Below are 24,077 nucleotides of genomic sequence, written 5' to 3'. Positions count from 1 at the left end.
GTATTCTCCCATACGGAGCATGTCTTTTAATTCTCGGTGGAACCCTGCTGGATCTTTATCATGACAGGGAATTAATTTCTTCATCTCTAGGAGTTCCATCTTTGTAATCGGAGTGTAAACAAACACTCGTTCTAGTTCGCCACCCGTTCCTCTAACTGGGTGGACTTCTCGTAACGGATTCTGTCTCTCCATGTAAAATGGTTTACTTTCTGGGGGTGAGACATGAACAAAATGCGGGTTCAAAAACGTTCTATATTTGTGACGCTGTTCTAGAACGACACTAATTAAATCGGTACCTAAACCTTTCCATCTATACTGGAGTAACTCGTTCAGGATATCATGTAACGGGCCTGGATCAGAGTGCTGACCCTCATACAATGTAATGAGGTGCTGAATCATATACATACCCGCCAGTCGTTGCTCGGCTGGGGGCATTTTCAGAAACATTTGTGCCACTATTTCGCCTGGAAAAGTGGTAGAATCAGTAATCCATCGGACTGCTGATCGGACTAGTTCTTGTTCATGCATGGTACTCAACTCACTGTAACCGATTCGTGATTTCAGAATGTGATCGGTAGCTTGGAATACTTGTTCTAGAGAACCTTGTTCTGGTGCTGGATGATGGAAAGTAGACTTGTGTTCTAGGCGTAAATGGCGATCTGGAAATCTAGATTTTCCTACATACGCTATTCTGTCGGGATTCTCGTCCTCTACCTCTTCAGTATCAGAGTTACTTTCTTTCTCGCTTACTTGTGCTGCTTTACGTTGATCGTGTAACCTTATTATTTCTTTACGAATTTTCTTGTACATACTTTCCATAGCACTGATGGTTCTGTGCTTACCCTCGGCTATATTATCACTCCACTTTGTCAGGGTTCTCATTTCGGCTTGATCTTTGGACGGGTAATCTTGTTCTCTTATTAGACAATTGATCAGAAACTTTAATATCATGAGCTGGGTCTCAGCTTTCCTTTGAGACATGGCTTCGCCAATGCTTTCTGGATCATCCCCTGTACGGATGAAACGATATATTCTGTCTAGGTCTTCTTTCATGTTCGGTAGGGTGACTAGATACTCGGCCACCCTTCTTACACGTAATGAATATAAAACCATATTATCCTCTCCTGGGACTGGATCATAGCCGCATTCATTAAGGGCTTTTCTTATTTAAATAATAATAATAAAGAGCTTGTAAAGCGCACAGTAATGCCATCACGGCATGTCCCCGCGCTAGAACTAGCCGTGAGCCAGCAAGAAAGAGATCCAGAGGACTATGCTGTGTATAAGTGAGTTTTCAGCAAGGCCCTAAACCGCGCTTCGCTACTCTCCAGTCTCAAGGCCAAGGGAAGTTTGTTCCACTGTTGAGCTGCATGGAGCGCAAAAGAACGACCACCTATTCTGGCCTTCCTCGTCCTGGGAACTGTCAGCAGTCCGGTCCCCTCCGAACGAAGGGTCCTGGAGGGTTCATACCGGCTGACTAGATCCTTTAAATAAGCGGGCGACCTCTCCCAGACAATCCGATGACAGAAGAGTAGACACTTAAAACGCACCCTTTTCTTCACAGGCAGCCAATGAAGCGCATCCAGCGCCTTCTGCGAATTGGCCCTCCTAGGTCTTCTCAACACCAACCTGGCGGCGGAGTTCTGGATGACTTGGAGGCGGCCCAGGCTACCCTCGGTCGCCCCCAGAAACAGTACATTTCCATAGTCCAACCGCGAGGTCACCAGTGCCTGTGTTAGAGTCCTTCTGGCCGCAAGGGGCAAGAGGTCTAACGTTTTATTTAGGGTCTTTAAAACTCCAAAACATTTGCCCACAAGACGCCTAATGTGGCCATCATACGAGAGGGAGGGATTCATCCAGATTCCCAAGTTCTTTGCTTCCTCACAGGGGGTAGGAGTAGGACCCAAGCATGAAGGCCACCACTCAGCTGACCAATTATCGCTCTTTCCCCCAACCACCAGCACCTCTGTTTTAGAACCATTGAGTTTTAAACAATGGGAGTCCATCCATTCTCCCAGTGCCTGCATACAAGATTTAAAGTTAGTTGGAGTGTTGGAGGAGTTCTGCGACAAAGAGATCAGCAGCTGGGTGTCGTCGGCGTACGACACCAATTCCACCCCAAAAGATTGTACCACTTTTGCCAGGGAGGCCATATAAAGATTAAAAAGAGTGGGGCTAAGAGCCGAGCCCTGAGGCACTCCCTGATCTAATGGCAGCTCTGCTGAGCGACAGGTCCCTTGCTGAACCTGAAAGCATCTCTCTGAGAGGAATGACTGTAGCCAACACAGCGCTTGACCAGCCACCCCAGCTTCCTTCAGACACCGCAGCAAGATGGAATGTGCTACGGTGTCGAAAGCTGCACTCAGGTCGAGCATAATTAGGGCCATTGTGTGACCTGCATCAGCCCCTGCTCTTAAAGTCTCGGTGGCTCGGAGGAGAGCTGTCTCAGTGGAATAGCCCCCTCTAAATCCTGACTGAGAAGGATGAAGTAAATTCCACCTCTCCAGGTGTTCAGAGAGCTGGGTATTAACCACTTTCTCTGCCACCTTCGCCACGTACGGTAGTAAGGAAATCGGCCTGAGGTTTTCCAGCACCTCCAGGCTCACGTTAGGTTTTTTCCTAATTGGCAGTACTATGGCCTTTTTCCACTCTTTGGGGACTTGTTGAGTGCAGAAGGAGGTGTTTAGGACCTGCCTGATGTGAGGTTCCAGGGCTGACACTCCCTCTGAAATGACCCAAGCCGGTGCCGGATCGTTGGGGGACCCTGACTTCACACTTCGGCATATCTTTATAAGATTGTCCACTGTGGGAACCTCAAAAGTTTGTAGTGAGGACTCAGAGGGTACCATTGAGCTACCAGCTATAAGATCTGAGCCTTTGTCTGGGACGCGAGAAAAGGAGGCATAAATCGCTTTCACTTTATTAGAAAAAAAGTTAGCGACTTTATTACATCCCTCCACAGAGACCTTTATAGGGGTACTAGATCCCGAGACTGAGGATATTTCTTTATATATTTTATATAATTCACGCGAGGAGCTCTCAGCTGCCTCAATGCGTGTCTGAAAATATTTGGCTTTGGCTCTGCGTACCGCATACTGATAGCTACGATGAGCGGAGCTGTATGTGTTCTTAGCCAGTGGAGTCGGGTTCTTCCTCCAGCTCCTTTCAAGTTTTTTGCAATTAGACTTGATTTGTTGTAGTTCAGGAGTGAACCACAGGGCAGTGTGTTGTCTGCCTTCTCTAGCTTTACCCTTACTCAAGGGGGCTATCTCATCCAGGGTGGAAGTCACAAGAAGGTTAAATTCCTTGTTCGCCTGATCACTATCCGTCGCACTCCATGGCTGTGCTTTCCGGATGGCGCTTAAGAATTTTTCCTGAGTATACTGCCTCCATTTGCGTCTCGTAGTGTTTCCCGTCCCCTTCTCAATCACCCTACCAGGTTGGTAAAAACATAGAAAAGGGACCAGGAAGTGATCGGTCCAAGGGAGCTGACAGGGGGTAAGTGCTTTAATCGTATCCCAGCTAGCAAAAATAGGGTCCAGACAATGACCCTTTTGATGTGTAGCTGCAGCACTTAACAGACTAAGCTGAAGTTCTTGTAGGACAAGGCGAACATCCTCTGCCTCCTTATGTAGGGAATCCTCTAAGTGGAGGTTCAGATCCCCCAACACTAACACTTTGTTGTGTTTAATCGCAATCTGAGCAACCCCTTCAAGTAAACTACTGCGGAAGTTGCCCAAGGAACCAGGAGGTCGATATATGAGGATGCCCGAGATTGCTTCATGCTTAGTGAGTTTGATCGTGAATGCGCCCGCTTCACAGTCTTCGATTTTAACTGGTTTTAAGACACACTCAAAAGGGAATTTAACAATGATGGCAATGCCACCTCCCCTTCCATTCCCTCTATCGAGTCTGTGAAGTGTAAAGCCTGGCGGAATAGTCGCCACTATATCTGGGTCCGAATGTTCTCCTAACCAGGTTTCAGTGAGGAATAGTATATGCATGTTCTCATCCTGTAGGAGATCCCACAGCTGGAGGGAATGTTTACTGATGGATCTACAATTTAAAAGACCCCCTTTGGCCATAATCGCTACCGGGTCAGGGACGTCGGGCCCTAAGCCTTTGCCACTAAATGAACAATGAGGACACGGACCTAGGTCCAGTGGCTCCATCGTGTGGTGACCATCAGTGCAAGCCGGGGGACAGAGGTCTCTCAGCCTCTTACTTGTATAGGACTGCCTACAGCCCACTCGAGATGCAGGGGTTCGCGCCCCTAGCCCCGGTCGGTCGCGGACGGGCGCAGACGGGCTTGGCTTAGGCGCGGCTTCGGCGCGCGTCCGGCGCGCCCGCTGCGCCAGCCCGCTGCGCCGTCTGGTCCCTACACACATGTTATAGGTGAGAGGAGGGCGTGAGGCCGGCGCGACTAGAGCGCAGCCCCTGCCCACACCCAAGATGGCGCCCGCCGCCGCCTCAACCGGTAAGTAAAACGGCTGGGCGAGGCTGAGAGCACAGAATTAGAGCGTGTGTAGGGGTGTCAGAGTGCCTGAAATTAATTCCCCGTTATTCTAAGATTAAAATGCCCCCCAGATTAAAAACGAACAGTTTTTAAAAAACGCGATCTAAAATCACTTATTCACCACACAAGTTCAATCGATGCTCACTGCTGCTGAAAGCTAGCTCGCAGCCCTAGTCCTCCCTCTAGGGAGAGCTCTAACAGGCAGCGAGCAGCAGAGTAGAACCTTGTTAAATACTCTGGGAGGGCGGGAGGCCGGCGCGACTAGAGCGCAGCCCCTGCCCACACCCAAGATGGCGCCCGCCGCCGCCTCAACCGGTAAGTAAAACGGCTGGGCGAGGCTGAGAGCACAGAATTAGAGCGTGTGTAGGGGTGTCAGAGTGCCTGAAATTAATTCCCCGTTATTCTAAGATTAAAATGCCCCCCAGATTAAAAACGAACAGTTTTTAAAAAACGCGATCTAAAATCACTTATTCACCACACAAGTTCAATCGATGCTCACTGCTGCTGAAAGCTAGCTCGCAGCCCTAGTCCTCCCTCTAGGGAGAGCTCTAACAGGCAGCGAGCAGCAGAGTAGAACCTTGTTAAATACTCTGGGAGGGCGGGAGGCCGGCGCGACTAGAGCGCAGCCCCTGCCCACACCCAAGATGGCGCCCGCCGCCGCCTCAACCGGTAAGTAAAACGGCTGGGCGAGGCTGAGAGCACAGAATTAGAGCGTGTGTAGGGGTGTCAGAGTGCCTGAAATTAATTCCCCGTTATTCTAAGATTAAAATGCCCCCCAGATTAAAAACGAACAGTTTTTAAAAAACGCGATCTAAAATCACTTATTCACCACACAAGTTCAATCGATGCTCACTGCTGCTGAAAGCTAGCTCGCAGCCCTAGTCCTCCCTCTAGGGAGAGCTCTAACAGGCAGCGAGCAGCAGAGTAGAACCTTGTTAAATACTCTGGGAGGGCGGGAGGCCGGCGCGACTAGAGCGCAGCCCCTGCCCACACCCAAGATGGCGCCCGCCGCCGCCTCAACCGGTAAGTAAAACGGCTGGGCGAGGCTGAGAGCACAGAATTAGAGCGTGTGTAGGGGTGTCAGAGTGCCTGAAATTAATTCCCCGTTATTCTAAGATTAAAATGCCCCCCAGATTAAAAACGAACAGTTTTTAAAAAACGCGATCTAAAATCACTTATTCACCACACAAGTTCAATCGATGCTCACTGCTGCTGAAAGCTAGCTCGCAGCCCTAGTCCTCCCTCTAGGGAGAGCTACAGACTGATGTCTGGGCGTACGCTGTGACGCTTGCATATGTAATTCGGCTGTTGTTAAACGCTTATGTGGCGGCGGGGTCTGAGGAGGACCTCCCCCTGCGGCCCCTAAACTAGAGTCGTCTACTGATGCTCTTCGTCCTGGCAGAGTGGGAAATGGAAATGTAGGCTGGACTTGTATGGCGGGCTGGACCGGGGGTACCGTAACAGGTACTCCGGTGTCTGGAGGAGCGGGAAGTGCCTGATTTACAGGGACTGGCGGAGCGCGAACAGGATTTGCATATTCTGGGACTGTGTCGTCCAAATAGGACGAAATGAAAATATCAGCTGCGGTCTGTTTGTGACGTAGCTTGGTCGGAACTAATGGTGGCGGAAAGTTACTGGATGCCTCCGGGGTCGCTTTTGGCAAGCCCTCGGCAAGGAGAGGATACATACCCTTAATAAGGGCATTCCTCTGTCTCTCTGATTGTTCAGTTCTAATTCGTTCACCTATCTCGATTAACTCTTTTTCTTGTGCTCGTTCTGAGGATTCTCTACTTAATTCTGACTTTCTGATTTATTTTTCGGTTCTTTTATGAGCTTCTTTGCGCCATAACTCGATGGCATCTTTCTGTGACTGTCTGGCTTTCTTTTTCCATAATGCTTCTTCTACTCTCATGATGCACTCGGCATCCCATGTGCCTGACACAGGCCATCTATACTTTTCCTCTAACTGTTTGGTATACTCGACCCATAAATCTAGATACAATATGGCGCTTATGCCATGCTTCTGATACATAAAATGACCTGGACTGTCCCTAGGCGGAACTGGAACTGCTTCTTCTAACAAACCCTTTCTAGTTTTTAACTGACGTAATCTCGAAAAGAGAGACATTGTAAACTTGAATCGGAACACAATACAATAGACGAGGAACAATAACAATTGGGAGAACAATTCAGGCATACCACGACATTGGAAATACATTGAACAACATCATAACATAACAGTTCGGACAGAATATTACCTGGAATACTGAGAACAGAAACACAAGAATTTCTCGAGATCGGAACAGACTAGAGTTACTGGATGCACTGCTGAAACAGTACGGAACATACCGGTCCCATAAAGGGACGCATCAAGACCCGTATCCACCTAGGTGAACACTTCGTTTGTGGGTCTGTGTACCACCAACCCACGGACCAGAGTCAATTTAGATTGACCCTGTCTAGATACTACCCCAGCGACGGTACTCACCGGGCAGCAAGAACGGAAGGCCTCGGATCGGACTGGACTGCTACGACGACGGACGACGAACTTCGGACTTCAGTTACGGGTGGACCTCCGGATACCTCGGACCTTGGACTCTCGGCTTGGGCTCTGGTCGGGACTCGCCGCGTTCCTCCACCGTCTCGTCTGGATGCTGGACCGCCTCCTCCGTCTCCTCCGTGGGCCTGAGGGATACTTGAAGCAGAAATATCTGCCGGTGCGCAGAAGAGTTCCGTCACGACTGCAGAGGGTCAGGGGGTCGGCGTGGCTTCACCGACGAGTGGGGAAAGGGCAAGTCCCTGTTCGGGCGCCATTATGTGGTAAATAAATAAATAATACCCTATTTTTGAATGCATAAATGAATAACAGATAGCTCAATAAATAAGAGTCAAGATTCGAGGTAGTAGGAGTTTTGCAGGTTTAATACAGCATAAGGACAGGAACAGGACGACCTGCACGGGAATAGGATGGCAGCTGCCGGGGACAGGATCGGGAATGACGGCTAACTTTTAATAACAGTACATGAGCATATATACATAACGCAAACACATAGCATTACATTACAATAGGCGTAGCAGTGGGTGGAGCAATAGGCGTGACGCGTAGCAGTCGCGAAAGATAAGGGTGGAAAGAGGTGTAACAGGGCGTATACATAGACATGTGATGCAAACGTAACAGAATATATCATGAATGGGGCGGAAACCATGGAGGGGGCTACCTGAGGAGCCGGGACCTCTAACCTGATGGTGCGCGCAAACTGGCAATGACGTATCACTAGGAGAAGCTGGGGGCTTCGAACTCTGTGCTAGGAGCAGAGACTGAAGTCTGGAGAGTCAGGGCGACATGTACCTAAACAGTATCTAGTATCTGATGTTTAGAGAACATGTTGATATAAACTAGAAGTCAGGAGGGGAAAGGCTAACAGACACTAAGACTGGACCATGCATTATTCTACATGTAGTGCGTGATGAAGAATATTAAATGACCATTAATACAGTATTTCTCTAACATGGGGCCGTAAAGGCTAGACAATGACGGAAACTATTGATGCAGTTCAGTAGCTTTAGGAATGCAGAGGAAGAGGACTGAACTGATAATCTGGAATCATAACATACTCTTGGCAGACTCAGAGGCAGGGCCAAGCTGAACCGGGCACTGCGAGGCAGGAAGTAAGTGAAGGGTCGAGGATACAGGTGGGGGCTGTATCACTCCTCCGCGAGGCTTCAGGAGACAGGAGACAGGAGCTGAATCTGGTGTCCGGGCCCTTTTGAGGCCTAGAAACGGGGACTTTACAATGGAATAACGTGCACACTGAGAAACGTGGCAACGTAGCTTTACATAGGCCTGATATTCGTAGTATTCACGAGAACTGGAAACTGCCATACTAGAGGTGGACACAACTGTAATTGCGTCTTTAATCAAACATGGGGAATAACATATGCATATTAATCATGCACATATAACATATGATGGAGGACATGTAGGGACACAGAACATGGCAAAATTTACTTTTCCACACCTTGGCCCTGGCTTAGCTCGGGCGCATACCGCACAGCGGGAAAAGACAATGCGCTTTATAGCCCTGGTGTTAGCTATACAGCGGCGCCTACTGATGCAAAGATTCCTGGGGCTTGGAGTCCCCTGAGGCAGTGCAGACCAAGAGAGTGGAGAAAATAGCTGGTTCTATGGGTGTGGTAGTGCTAATCATATTTCATCTTTTGCTCTTTACCCTGATAGTGCAAAAGAATGGAAAAAATGCATTTGCATTGGACATTTTGCTAGGATGTGTAACGATCGTAAGAAAACATCTGCACTTCCAATAGGGAAAGTACTTTGTGTTGGTGAAGTCACGGAGTTAATAAAAACGCGATTGTGGTAAAACAGATGGAAGCAATAAGAGCATTGTCTTGTCCATCAGGGATTTTAGTACTTGTGCTGATGGCCTGAAAGTTAAAAGGCCACCTAAATGTGTTGTCAAAATTTGGGGTTTTGAGTTTTAATTTATGGTTAATTTTAGTTCTCCATGGACTATAATCACCAAGGAGGACTGTTTGGAAACATTCTGAAATATATTGGACCTTTTAATCTAAGGGAATTGGACATCCTAGCAGAACGTTTTGATGGATCTGCTATTGATTATAAGATTGTGGTACTAAAGTTCAAGGAGAGACTAGCTCAAATTAAATTGTATGTGGCTGTGAACGGCAGGATGGAGGGATAAAATGTAAGTTGGGAATAATTTTGAACCCCTGGTCTATGGAACCTGTGGAACTGGTTACAGATAGCTGTAATGAGTATGGTGTAACTGTTCAGTTTCCAAAGGTGTTTACTGACAAACTAGGTACATTAACTGCTAATAGGCATAAAATAAAAATGATAGATGGCGCTGTACATGTGAAGTAGAAGTTGAGGGGTGCAAGCCTCAGAAAAATCGACTCGGAATTGCGAGTGAAATTTTATCAGGTCGAGCTATTTTTAGCACCTACTCGACCTTGCAGGCAAGTAAACTTAAACTGGAAGAAACAGGTGTTCTGTTCATTTAGAAAGTGAATGAGCAAATAAAACGCCTTTAAATCATTATTTTATCTTGACACATTTGCTGACTGCTCAAGGACAGAGTTTTTACTAATTATTGCCTTTCTATTCTTGGTTAATGGTTTTAAATTTTCTTTCACTTATTTATCAGTTAATGGTTTTTGTCAAGTGAGTTGACAAAAATTGTGAAACAAAAGGATGTAAAATGTTAGTTTTTTTCCCTCCAACAACGTTTAAACTGCTTGAAAATGAATAGTACATGTATTTAAAAATATAACTGGAATTACGAAAGAACTTTTTTTTAATAATTCTAAAGTGTGATGCAACCATGATTTAAATAGGAGCAAAGTAAATCAGAATAATTGGTGATGTGCAAATGACAAATATTTGCAGACACTTTATTTCCAAACATTATACACTATATAGTTTTTAAACCACATGTCAGTGACACATTTTGTGGCCATTTCATTGTAAAATCTGCTGAATGCAAATTACAGTGTGCTGCTACTTTATGCTTTAGTTATATATTTATAAAATGATAGTTTTTACATATGATTTGAGAAACATTCCTGCCCCCGCTCTGATGACAATGGAGTTAATGAACTAAGAGTCAAGTTAGTGGTCATGTGTATCCTTTATGGAGCTAGATTTGTATTCTATATGGAGTTAATGTTTAGTTTATTAAATCAAACAAAATAGTTTTATGTACAGCAGATGTGCTGAACTCGTGTATTTAAAGGTGCTCTCATATGTGATATAGAAGAAAATGGCGTTTCAGTGAACTGAAATATTTGCCAGGATCACATAATTTCAAACCAGTTTATGGGTCAAGAGCATTATAATTAAGTTGAGTAGATTTTTTAAGTCACAAGACCTGCAGGTCTAGTATCATTTTTAGGACTTTTCGAGGCCTGGGGTGTACCGATTAATGTGAGAGAAGAATCAAAGGAGATGCTGAATGAAATGGCAGATGAAGGTATTATCAAAGAAATCGAATCCTCTGAGTGGGTGTCTCCTATAGTTTTACACGCAAGGCAGATCAAATGTTAAGACTGTGTGTAGATCTAAGGGCATTGATTTCTAATATTGTGGATTGTCAGTCTTTTGCCTAACATTAATGAAGTGGTATGCCTGTTAGAGAGGATTAGGATATTTTTCACGTTAGATTAAAGATCTGCCTAGCATCAGTTTGAGTTTTAAACATTTGACTGCTTGACTTATGCTGCAGAGATGGACCAGTTCAATAGAATACCTTTTGGGATGACCTCTGTCGCATCTGTATTTCAAAGGGCAATATATTCCACATTTTTTAGGATATTGATAATTTTGTGAACTGCTTCCAGGATGATATCCTCATATTTTCGAAGAATCAACAAGAATATTTGGAATATTCGTGAGGTGGTAAGAGGTTAGCAAACCATGGGGTAACCCTGAAGAAAACAAAATGCAAGGAGTATTTAGGCCATATGTTGTTTGTAAAGGAGGTGGTGCCTAAGATGTCGCTGGTGGATGCAAATATCAAGAGGTCAGCACCACACAAGGAAAAATTCCTTTCATTTTCTGGGTTGTGTGAATATTATAGTAAGTTTGCAACCAAAATGGAACCTTTGTGAGAATTGACAAGGATAAATTTGAATTTTGTTTCGTTGGATAGACAACAATAAGCGTTTCAACAAATCAAAATGGACATTGTGTGTGTGCCTACGTTGAAACCTTTCTGTATGAGCAAATGTCTCATCACAGTTGATGCAAGTGTATATGGTCTGGGTGTAGTCTTATCTAAAAAATGTGGGAAGGTAGAGTTGAATATGGAGTTTGCATGAAGGGTCCTTAATGATACAATGAGAAGATATGCTTTGATTGCAAAGGAGTTTTTGGGGTGTGTTTGGGCAACTGAACATTTTCAGAACTATGTGTAGGGTAGTCGTTACTTTGAGAACGAATCATAAACCACTTGTGAATATTTTGTCACCAGGTGCCAGATGGAATGATCCTATTCGCATTGCGATGCTTACTTCGAGGTTGCAGGAATATCATTTCAAACTAGACTATGTACTTGGGAAGAATAACGTGACTGTGAATTGCTTATCCTGGCTGCGGTGTTGTGCTAACAGTGAAGATGATAACAGAGTGGATGTGGACAGGATTGCCACCATTAAATATGTTGTGTTGGATAGATTAGAAGGAATAATAGAAGAGATGTGGATGGAAGGCGACGTTAAAGATGAGTTAGGGAAAGCTGTCAAGAAATGTGCTATGGAAGTATTGCTCATTAAGGAGAATGTGATAGAGATGTTCCCATTTTGGAACATTTCTCGTGAGCTGGAAGTTGAAGGAGGATTTTTGTTTAAGGATGGCAAATATATTCCTCCAATGGCAATGAGGGATGTTATTTTACAGTTAGTACATCAGTGTAGGTCTTCTATGAAAAAGCTTATTAGAACAAGCTTTTGGTAGCCAGGATTAGATAGAATGGCTAATAGAGTGGTAAGAAAATGGAAGTAAGTGGAAATGGGAAGGGGACACTTAGGGTCGCCCTTGAATCATTGAAATGTGGCGGATAAACAGTTTTCATGGCAGAAGATAGCATTTCATATTTATGGAATAATTTTCTCATTGCCACATGATTTACGGTTTGCATTGGTGTCAGTGGACTAACACTCAAAGTGGCTTGAAGTTAAATTTGTGGTGAAAACCATGACTGCTGTGGTTATAGAGTTTATTTAAAAGACATTTTTACCAGGGAAGGAAACCCTGAAGTTATGATGGCTGACAATAGTGTTCAACTTAAATCAAGGAAAGTGAATCTTTTTTTAAACAGTGCAATATTCAACATGTTACTACAGCCTTGTCTGAATATGAAGGTAATGGATAGGTGGAGTTATTCTAGCATGAATTAAAGGCCTGGATTGTGGAGGCACAGACATGTGGGTGTGAGTGGAAAAATGTAGTTATGGAGAAGTTGTAGATGTGTCGCATAACGCAGCATAATAATTACAGAAGTTAGTATGTTTAAAATATTCAAAGGAAGAGATCCCTTTTCAAAATTGTGTCCGTGGGGGTTTAAGAAAAACTGTGGTAGGGAGCAGGAAAGCTGGTCATGAGTCAGGTGGCCAGGAGAGAGGACGAAAAGAAAGAAATGACTTAACAGTGGTATGATTTAAAATGGAAAATTAAGAACTTGAATTTGTTGTGGGGGATTGGGTGAGAATTTGCAAACCAGGAATGTTGACTAAAGCTATGCTAAGGTATGGTAATGCTGTAAAAATTATTTAAGTCAATACCAATAGTGATGTCATGCAATATGTTAAAAGTGTGGAATGTCAGAAGACTTGCCCAGTGCAAGGGTGGAGTGGATGAGGATTTATTTAGAAGGTTTTATAGAGCGCCAACAAGATCCTTGCGGATATCAGAGCGCTTTACAATGAACAGAGTTGAATACACATAAAGAATAGCAAGACACAGTATAGCGAACAAGCATGGGATAAATAAAATAAAACACTGGGATCATAGTTGTTCCTAGAACAAAAGCAGCGAGACTCGGATGAAAAAGGTTCAGGACCGGGTAGAGTGGTCAGGTAAATGTTGCCATGAGAATGGCTTTTACTTCCTTTTTGAAAGATACGAAAGAAGAATTCAATCTGGTTTCAGGGGGAAGAGTATTCCAAATCCTAGGCGCCATCCCAGAGAAGGATCGTTTATAAGGTTTTTTTTTATTGAATCTTTGAGGTTTCAGTAGAAGGTTATCTGCACCCCTAGAGGACCTTGAGCCACCAGAGATTGTGAATTTCTGTGTGAGGTAAATCGGTGCCTTGTGGTGTAAGGCCTTATGTGTCATGCAAGCAATTTTTAGCTGGATTCTTGCTTCAAACGGGAGCCAATTCAGGGATTTTAGGTCAGGGGAGATGTGGGAACTTCTTTTCGAGCCGGTGATGAGTCTTGCTGCAGAGTTTATTGACGCTCTAAAGGGGGCTGTAGTCGCTTTTGGGAGGCCGCATAAAGAGACAATACCATAATCCACACGGGGATAACTAGCGCTTGTACAGCCTGTTTGAAGTTGTTGACTGGCAAGAATGGCTTAAACTTCCTTAGAATGTTTAACTGGAAGTTTGCTCCCTTTGTAGCGTTGCTAACGTGTTTCTGCATGGTGAGATTGCTGTGCAGAGTAATTCCCAATGATTTTGCTGAGTCCACAATAGTTGGTTGCACGTTGAGTGCAGTGAGATGTTGGATTAAGTTTTGCATCAAAGGGATTTTAGTGTTGGGGGGGCTATAAGGAGGAATTCGGTCTTGAGAGCATTCAGTTTGAGATGATTTTCTGCCAACCATGTTTGGGTGTTCCTGAGTTTGCAGTTAAGCTGTTTAATGTCTTCCAAGGTGTTAATCTTTAGATACAGTTGTGTATCATCAGCGTAAATATGCTATTGCACGTTAGACACTTGGAGAATTTCGGTGAGCGGCTCCATGAACAAGTTGAACAATGTCGGGGAGAGTGAGGATGCTTGTGGGACGCCCAGCCTTACGATTACCAGTATTGCTCATCAACAATTACCAGTACTGTACTGGGAATGTTCATGAACTCTTCAACTGTTAACAGACAAGCAGAAGATATATTTTCATAGACTAGGAGATAGTGACATGCACATTGTAACTGAAACCCAGCATCCACTGATCAACCTCAAATAGACTTGCTGGCTGGCCAGAAGGCCTATCCCCTATACAGAACTTCTACTGGATAAACCACAACCAACAGGCAACTGTCTGTATACTTAGACACCCAACAGCACCAAGAGGTAATGGAAATGGCGGACACAGTACTACACACAAAGTGAGAAACATGCATAAGATAACAGTCTAATTGGCTCTGAAGCAGCTTCCCAGTCAAGTCTCATCACAACATAGAATAAGGTTGGGGTGTAGATCTCCCAATTCTGGAGCTCCCCGTCACACAAGATTTTGGGTGGTGCTGCCTGTGACAGCCTCCACATCATAGGAGATGTCAGGTGTTCATGGTGTGCAGAAGCCTTCCAGAAAAGTTCTCCCCTTCCCTGCAGGGGTTTCGGCATTGCACTTGTTCCATCATAGGAAATGATTAGAATGGGCAGAGGCCTTTAAATTTCATGAGGGACTGTTAGTGAGCCACGGTGGAGATTTAAAAAAAAAAAAATAGTGCCTCCTTACCTCTTTCTGATACAGTTCAGACTCTCGTTTCGAGCAGTATGCACAAACTGCACCTGTATATTAAGAAAAAAACAAATGAGGAAATGAGACAAGCGTAACAATGCACAAATGTATCGCTAACTCACTGTAACTCATCAGCCCAAAGATGTCTCCACTCTGCTACCCTTGATAGTGCCTATTCTTTCTTCTTTCATTGCTACTTGTGAGAAAGTCTTGCCCCCCATTAGTAAAATATAGAAGAAATTGTCACCGCCAGCATCACCTGAGGGAATCCCTACCTTTCGCCACCTCAGAGTACCTCTCCCCCCTCATCAGTTCCACAAGTGAAAACTGTTCACCTCCGACATGACCTAAAAGACCAGTTCCTCTTGTTGCCACATTGAGAAATTCCCTACTCCCAACCTTGATCACTTGGGAGACTTTCCACTTCCTGCAAGAACCTCTTCACCCTCCTGCCAACTATGGGAATCTCTTCTCTCCCTTCATTATAATTTGCTAAAGTCTCTCTCCTTTCCAACATCACTGGTAAGAACCACTTCTCCCACAACCAGCAACACCTGTCAGCACCACTCAACTCTCTTCCTGCGCCACCAGCGAAAATATCTCCCCCCCCTTAAGAGTCACCTCACAGACGATTTTACCGTGCATCCACTGCCAGTACTACCTCAGTGAAGAAATAAGTCACCTACGTACCCATAACTACAAGTTTTCTGTACTGATATCTTTCATAGATTCACCTGCTTGACTCTATTAAGGATACAATGATGAAGAAACTAGACAGGCACCAGGCAAAAAGACACCCCCCGGTGTGCTCACTTAGTGGAGGAAGGTAGAGGTTACATCAATGGAAAGAAAGAGGAGAGATATAATTATGGACTTTATCGTTGCTGGACTGTCCGTGGCCATGGTTTTTAACGAAATGGGAGATGGAGCATGTATGAATGGTTTAGGATTGTGAGGAAATATGGATTCACTCCAGTGTCATATGCCGATGACACGCAACTCCTCTACCCTTTCCACTCCCTTAACTCTAATGTTAGAGAAAATTTCGCTGAAGGCATGAGGGCTATCTCTAACTGGATGGCTTCCAACCGCCTCCAATGTAACGTTGGGAAGACGGAAGTAATGCTCTTCGGAAAAGCATCCATACTATGGTCCCCTGACTGGTGGCCCCTGGACCTAGGACCAGTACCCTCCCCAAAATCGATAGTGAAAAATCTGGGGGTGAAGTTAGACCAAAATCTAACCTTAAAGGAACATGTGAATACGATTGCTGGGGCATGTTTCCACACCATTGGTCTGCTGAGGCGAGTCTTTCCCTACCTATCGGACAATTACAGAAAGACCCTTGTACAGACCATGGTGATAAGTCGACTAGACTACTGCAATGGGCTCCTGATACAAGCCAACGAGGACGCCATTAACCGTCTACAGGTAGTCCAGAATACAGCGGCAAGATTGATTTTGAATGCCCCCACTAGAACCCCCTCCAGGCCTCTGCTGAAAGAACTTCATTGGCTACCGATACGGCAACGTGTCAAATTTAAAATCTGTTGCACTGTCCATAAATGCCTATTCGGGAATGGCCCTAACTACTTGACTCAAAAGTTACCTCCTTACAAACCAGACAGATCCCTACGCTCAAGCAACCAACTACTAATAAAACCTCCTCTTGTAAAAAAGACCAGACAAGGTGGCCGTGCCTTCTCCCTCGTGGGGCCAACTCTGTGGAACAATTTGCCCTTTAGTATTAGGCAAACTTCCAACCACCTCTCCTTCAGGAAAAAGCTAAAAACCAACCTCTTCCTGGAGGAATAATTGGATTAGTCAGCTCACCAGACTACAGCTCATTTAAAAAAAAAAAAAAAAAACCCTCTCTTCCTACACCCTAGCGAGCAAAGCGCGGAGATACCCCTCACGGGGTCGATTCTTGCGCTATACAAGAAATTAAATAAATAAATAAATAGGTGGACTGATTGTGATTGATAGATACATGGGTGTTGATGTGAGTATTTTGTAACTTTGATGCATTAACGGAAAAAAGAAAAATGAGGAAACTGAAAAGATTTTTTTTGTATCAAAATGAATTTCACAGAAACTGTACATACAAATTATAGCGCTCTATGATGATTGGCATGTGCTTTTAATCATTGTACATGTGGTTTGTAATGTATCAATTTTGTGAATATTACTTTATATGAATAATGAGATTAAATGGAAAAAACTGCTTCCTCCCTTTGGGATACTATGAGCTACATTATACAAAGAAATACAGGCCTGGCGGCTACTTTTACATAAGAAACCTGCCTTCCCTTCAGTGCAAAATGTGAGCATTGAGAACTTTAAAGTCTCTTGTGCGAACCTCCTTCTTCAGTGACTTCTGTGAGAACCTCTCTATGTCCTACACCAGATGCACAAGTTACTACTTGTGTAACGTTATATCCGTAAGAGACATTAGTTGGTGATAGATTCCTTACCTTAGAATATCCCAGGTGTCAGTCTGGATCAGGAAAGTTTTTCTTAGCAGTACCCCTGCGCGTAAGTGACGTCCTGCGGCTCCGGGTTGGTCGCTGGTGTCGTATGTGCTGAGATGACCTCAAGGCGCCACCCATGCGAGCTGACGTCAGTTCTGTACACGACTTTCCGCGCCAGAAACGCAGAGCCATGAAAGATACTGCCCATTGGTGCATAAAACTAGGGCCCTAAAAGGGGATAACCTTAACCCTAGTAATCAGTTCACAGAACGGGGAGGATGGGTGGGGCGGTAAGGAATCTATCACTAACTAATGACTCTTATTGTTAAACAAGTAGTAACTTGTGCATCTGAAAGAGACATGTTAGTGATAGATTCCTTACCTTAGAATAGATACCCCAGCAATACCAACCCTGGTGGAGGGTCTGCAAACAAAATTACACCAGGAAGTCCTGGAGAACAGAACGGCCAAAGAAGCGGTCTCTGCGAACTTGACTGTCAAGGCAGTAGTGCTTGGTAAACGTGTGCAGCGAGGCCCACGTAGCAGCCTGACAAATGTCCCGCAAGGGAACGCCGCGGCCCAAGGCAGTAGTGGCTGCAGTTGCCCTGGTCGAATGGGCACGCAGTCCCACAGGAGGCTCCTTCTTGGCCAAAGGAGTAACATGCTATGATGCAAAGAACGACCCACCAGGAAATGGTCCATTTGTGCACAGCCTGACCTTTTTTGGCGCCCACGTAGCCAACAAAGAGCTGATAGTCCACCCGGAACTGTTGTGTACGCTGCAGATAGAATGCAAGCGCACATTTTGGGTCCAGACGGTTGAGCCTCTCCTCTTCCCTGGAAGGGTGCCGAGGTGGAAAGAAGGTGGGCAAAGTGACTGTCTGCCCGATGTGGAAGGGCATGACTACCTTTGGCAAGAAAGAAGGACTGGTCCTTAGAACCACCTTGTCCGGATGAACTGAAAGTGAAGGAGGTTTGGAAGAAAGAGCCTGGAGCTCACTTACTCTTCTGGCAGAGGTGATAGCTACCAGGAAAGCCGTCTTTAAGGTGAGAAGACGTAAGGGACAGTTATGAAGGGGCTCGAAGGGAGCACACATTAAGTAAGTCAAGAAAAGATTCGAGTCCCACTGAGGCATTATGAAAGACAAGGGAGGGAACGTGTGTGTAATGCCTTTGAGGAAACAGTTAACAACCGGGGACTTAAAAAGAGAAGGCTGATCAGGAAGCCTTAGACTTGGGCCCGGTTGCCCCTGATCTTCTTCAGCACTCTGGGCAGAAGTGGTATAGGCGGAAAGGCGTACAACAGACTGCAGCTCCACACGTGACGAAAAGCGTCTCCGAGCGAATGCCGCCTTGGAAATTCCAACGCGCAGAACCGATGACATTGCGGGTTCTCTGTGGTGGCGAATAGATCTAACCAGGGCTCTCCCCACTGCAGAAAGAGACCTGGCACCACGTCCGAGTTCAGACGCCGTTCGTGATCCATCATACACCGGCGGCTGAGTTTGTCCGCCATGGCGTTCAGAGAACCTGCCAGGTGTTGAACCACCAAGGTAATGCCTTGATGTTCCAGCCATGTCCAGAGGCGCAAAGCCTCCTGACATAGGGTCCACGACCCCACCCTGCCTTGTTGCAATACCACATGGCGGTGGTGTTGTCCGTGAACAACTGCACCACACTTCCCAGCACAGACGGGAGGAATGCCTTCAGTGCAAGTCGGATCGCCCGCAGGTCCTGAAGGTTGATATGGAGCCGGGACTCCGCCGGAGACCAGAGGCCTCTGATATCCGCCTCTCCCAGATGGCCTCCCCATCCCAGGAGGGACACATCCGTCACTACTGTGTGCTCCGTTGGGGAAGGGAGAGGGATCTGCCATTGACCCAATCGCGATTTTTGAGCCACCACTGCAAGAGTCGTGCAGTGCCCTCCAAGATCTGGACATGATCGGACAGGTTGCCCTGATGCTGCGCCCACTGGAACTTCAGGTCTCACTGCAGAGCCTGCATATTCCATCAGGCCCAGGAGGCGGAGGGTCATCCTGACTGAAACCCGGGATAGAGGCTAAAAGATCAGAATCATAGCCTGAATATCCCAGACTCGCCGCTCGGGAGGATAAACCAGAAACTGCATTGAATCCAGAACCGCTCCGATGAAGGGGGGCTTCTGAGAGGGACTCGGGTACGACTTCAGCACGTTGATGGAGAACCCCAGCAAATGCAAGAGGTTGGCCGTAGTCTGAAGGTGGGTGACGACTGCCTGGAGCGAGCCCGCCTTCAACAACCAGTCGTCGAGGTAGGGGAAGACTGACACCCCTGACCTGCGCAGAGGAGCTGCGCCCACCGCCATCACTTTTGTGAACACCCAACGGGCACTGGTAAGGCCGAAGGGGAGCACGGTAAACTGAAAATGCTCGTGACCTACCGCGAACCACAGGTAACGTCGGTGGGCCGGCAGGACGGGAATGTGGAAATATGCGTATTGCAAGTCCAACGCTACCAGCCAGTCTCCAGGGTCGAGAGCAGATAAGACCTGAGCCAGCGTCAACATCTTGAAGTTCTCCTTCCATAGGAAGCAGTTCACTGAGGTCCAAGATAGGACTTAGGCCCATTGTCCTTCTTGGGTACTAGAAAGTAGTGGGAATAGCAACCACGACCTACTTCTGGCACAGGAAGGCGCTTGATGGCCCCCTTGGCCAAGAGTACCGTATCTTCCTCTTGTAGAAGTTGCAGATGATCCCCTGACATGCGGTGGTACTGGGGTGGCATGGCTGGAGGGGTAGACTCAAAGGGGAGGGAGTAGGCTCTTCGGACAATTTGAAGCACCCACCTGTCCGATGTGATGGTGCGCCAGTGGGGGAGGTGATGACAAATCCTGCCGCCCACTGGCGTTTGATGGGCCTGAAAGCTCGGACTAGGAAGGCTTTGAGGCGGATGCTGCGGGGGTGGAAGTGGACCGACCCACCCACTGGCCCCCTGCCCCGCCATGGCGGGGCCCACGTCCGCCTCTAGGTTGGTTCTGCGGCTTGTGGCTGAACGAACGTGTCTGGCGCCCCTTCCGTGGCCACGAAAGGGACAAAAAGCAGAAGTGGCCGTGTGCGTGGTGGAAAGGCCCAAGGACTTGGCCCTAGCCCGGGAGTCCTTAAAGCATTCCAGCACAGGATCTGCTTTGTCGCGAAAATGGCAACGGCCATCAAAGGTCATGTCTATAAGGGAGTTTTGTACATCCCCCGAAAATCCAGTGGACCGCAGCCAGGTGTGGTGGCAGAGTGCCACCATCATGGAAATCACTCATCCTAGAGAGTCCGTGGTATCCTGTCCACACCGTATGGTGAACTTCGCTGAATCCCTCTCCTCTGCAGCAGCCTAGGAGAGCAGTGTCCGGGCCTCCTCCGGAAACTGAGGCAGAACTGGCGCAACCGTTTCCCACACAGAGTGGGAATAGCGGCCCAATAGGCATGCGGTGTTCACCGACCGCAGCGCTAAGCTGGCAGATGAAAATAGTTTCTTGCCAAACTGCTCCAGCTTCTTGGATTATTATTATTATTATTTAAATTTGTAAGGCGCTCAGCTACCCAAAAAGGGTTTCCCGGCGCCATAGAGGACAGAGAGCAAGAACCAGAACAGTGAGCAGGAGTTATTGGTCAAAGAGCCAGGTTTAAGAGCTTTGCGGAAGTGGGTATAGTTAGTTTCTTTCCGAATGATAGAAGGCAAGGTATTCCAGAGGGTAGGACCCAGGTAGGAAAAGGATCTCCCACCCATTCTGGAGAGTTTAACCCTGGGTATCACAAAGTTGCCCTTGGTTACAGATCTTAATTGGCAGGATGGAACATAGGGACAGACAAGCGCTTGAAGATATTGAGGGGCAGTGCCTGTCTTGATTTAAAACATATAGCTCAGGGCTTTGAACTTAATACGGTTCTCCACCCTGAGCCAATGTAGATCCCTCAAATGTCCAGCAATGGGGGAGAACCTGGGGATTCTGCAAATAAGTCTTGCTGCAGAATTCTGAACTAGCTGAAGTCTGTGGATCACTGACTTGTTACAGCCCAGATATAGGATGTTGCCGTAGTCGAGCAGTGAAGTGATGAGGGCATGAACCACGTTTTTTTGGGTAGATGGGCAGCATCCATAGAATTTTCTTAAGCCACTTTAATATGGTAAAGCATAGTGCTGTCAGTTTAACGGTTTGTTGATGTATGGACAAAGAGTCATCAACAATGACACCCAGGTTGCGAATATGGCTAATTGGCTTAGGGAGGTTGCCCATCTCATCTGGCCAGTGAGACAGACACCATAGATCTTTCTGCTTACCTAGGATAAGAACCTCAGTTTTCTCACCATTCAACTTTAGGTGATTTTGGGTCATCCACGTTGAAATGTTCCTGATGCCTTGTTTTAAACAGGAGGGTGCCAATTGGTTGGATTCCCTATCCGGAGGAACAGTAGGGAATGAGCTCTGGAAAGTAGAGGCATGGATAACCAGACTCTCGGGGTGGGGTGGACGGACAGAAAAGCAGGGTGCCACTGTGGTGGGTATGGACCAAGTGCCCATAAGAACGTCAGTCAGTACTTCATTGAATGGTGGCAGAGGCTGGAGCACTTCAGTGAGGAGGTTGGTGCTCAGGGCCACCATAGGGAGTTCGAGGTCAAGGGCCTCGGCTACCCTACACAACCCCACACTAAAGGTCGGTCCCTCCTCCGAAGCCACAGGAGGAGAGAAGCCAAGGTCAGGCGTTTGGTCAAAACCACTGGCATCCCCCAACTCTTCTGCCCAGTCCAGATCCAACTCACACTGCTGTGTGAGAGGGTCCTCAGACCCCTCCCAGTCCTCCCCTTCCTCCATGGCCTGAGGAACAGGTCAAAAGGATGGAGGCTGAACATAAGGATAGAAATCCCCCATCGGCGTCGGAATCGGCATCTAACAAAGCCAGACCGGCACCGTGTTCAGTTCAGGGCTGAAACCATGGCAGGCGTTGTGCGAAGGACCGGACGACGTCACAGGCAGTACTGGGGGACGCATGGTTCCAAGGGGGTCCTGCAATGCCGGGACCGAAGTCGTCAGCGGCACAGAGTCCGAAGCCAACGGCGGCACAGGGCCAGCGGCACAGAGTCCGAAGCCAACGGCGGCACAGGGCAAGCACCCCAGTCGGGCCTGCGGATCCCAAAGGCGCACCGGTGGGGGCCAAAGTCCCAAAAAGTGCCGCCATAGCTGCAAGAAATTCTTGCACCTGGGCCGGAGTCGCTCCTGGACTCAGAAAGGGTGGGTAGGCCGGGGTCAACCGCACAGGTGTCGCCGGAGCTGTGGGGGTGGTACCACCCTCACCCACGTTGCGCGACAGGAAGTCAGAGAACGATGACGCTTCTTCGAGTGCCTCGACTTACCTGACCCCGAGTGCGAGGACTTGGAACCCGAAGAGTGGTGATGAGGGCTCTGCAACTGGTCCCTCGACTTCCTCCTCGACCGGGACCTCAAAGAGCGCGGAGCCAACTGCCAGGCTTCCAGCAACTTTCGGGACTGCTCCCGCAAAGTATTCGGCATCATGGCCCGACAGTCGGAGCACGACCTGGGGTCCTGGTCGCTTTACAGGCATGTAGAGACACACCTCGTGAGGGCCGGTTACTGACATCATGCGGCAACAGGCCCCGCAGGACTTAACACCGGGCATCCCCTCTCAGCACCAGGAGTCGATAGACTCGAAAAGTGGAGACAAAAAAATCGAAAAAAACTCTTGCTCTTCCCGGATCTGCGCTTGCTGGCTCTGAAAAAGTTGTGCACAGAATTGACGTCAGCCCGTGAGGGCGGCGTCTAAGTAGCTGCCGCGACATCTGCCTGGCGACCACGACGCCAACGACGGACACGGAGCCACCCAACACCACCTTCCTACACGTAGGGGTACTGCTGACGAAAACTTTCCGGATTCAGTCTGACGCCTGGGGGTAATTCTAAGGTAAGGAATCTATCACTAACTTGTTTCTTTAAGATGGTGAACAACTTTGTGTGTGAATGTATACCTTGTGAAGCGGCAGCATGCTGTAACTTATAGTGAAGTCAGCCAATAGTTCAAGTGGACTAATGGATTGCCCCTTAATGCAGGCTGGAGTGGGTGGAAGCAGAATGTGAATGACACCAATCACAGACTAATGGATGAAGTCAGGCTAAAAACCCTATAAGTAACAATGTTGTACCCATAATTTTAGTAAAACCAAAAGGTCTTGGCTAACAGGCCTAAGCAGGCAATCAGTCTGACACGATCTCCAAGCCTTCTGAAGGCACGAGTGGAAACAAAAAGCAAACTAATGAAAGAAGGTAAGAGAAAGAAGGAAAGCAAAAGAAAAGCAGGTAAGAAAGAAGGCAGGCAGGAAAGAACGCAGGCAAGAAGGAAGGCAGGCAAGAAGGAAAGCAAGAGAAGGAAATCGAAAGAAAAATCAAAATAAAGAAAGCAGGAAGGAAAACAAGTAAAGAAAGGCTAACAATACAGAACAATTTCAAATGGACACAACCTGGGATACTGTGAAATAGCAGCAGTCAGAAAAGCAAAACACTCCAAAAGTAATTTACAACAGCATTGGCTGGAGAAGGGATCTGATGAAGGTGGGAAGTGCCATGTGTTCACTTCATTAGCACCCTGCTATGAAATCAGGGTCTAAACACCAAGGCAATGCTAAAGTAATTATAAAGTAAAAACACTGAGTCGGACAGGAACTAGCTAGTTTGCGAGTGTGTTCCTTGTGAAAGAGCAAAATGCACTCACTAGATATTTTAGTAAAATCAAAAGGTCTTGGCTAATGCCTGACCTACAAATTGCCTACACACGATTTAACCTCAACGCAGAGAGTAGTTCTGAATTGAGCATTCTCAATGAGCCAAGATA

General features: G+C 46.8%; 1 protein-coding gene across 2 annotated transcripts in view; it reads right to left on the bottom strand.

The window, feature by feature from the left end:
• The window catches only part of POLD1 (DNA polymerase delta 1, catalytic subunit), a 493,173-nt gene that overhangs the window by 90,374 nt on the left and 378,722 nt on the right, over positions 1 to 24,077 (bottom strand). For both annotated transcript variants that reach the window (XM_078655207.1, XM_078655208.1), the window contains exon 25: positions 14,733 to 14,785. In XM_078655207.1, coding sequence (XP_078511333.1) covers positions 14,733 to 14,785 — 53 coding nt within the window. The remainder of the gene's footprint in view (positions 1 to 14,732; positions 14,786 to 24,077) is intronic.

The sequence above is a fragment of the Lissotriton helveticus genome, chromosome 7 (assembly GCF_964261635.1).
Source record: "Lissotriton helveticus chromosome 7, aLisHel1.1, whole genome shotgun sequence".
In the NCBI taxonomy this organism is placed as follows: domain Eukaryota; kingdom Metazoa; phylum Chordata; class Amphibia; order Caudata; family Salamandridae; genus Lissotriton; species Lissotriton helveticus.
This window is presented reverse-complemented; position numbering and strand designations above follow the sequence as displayed.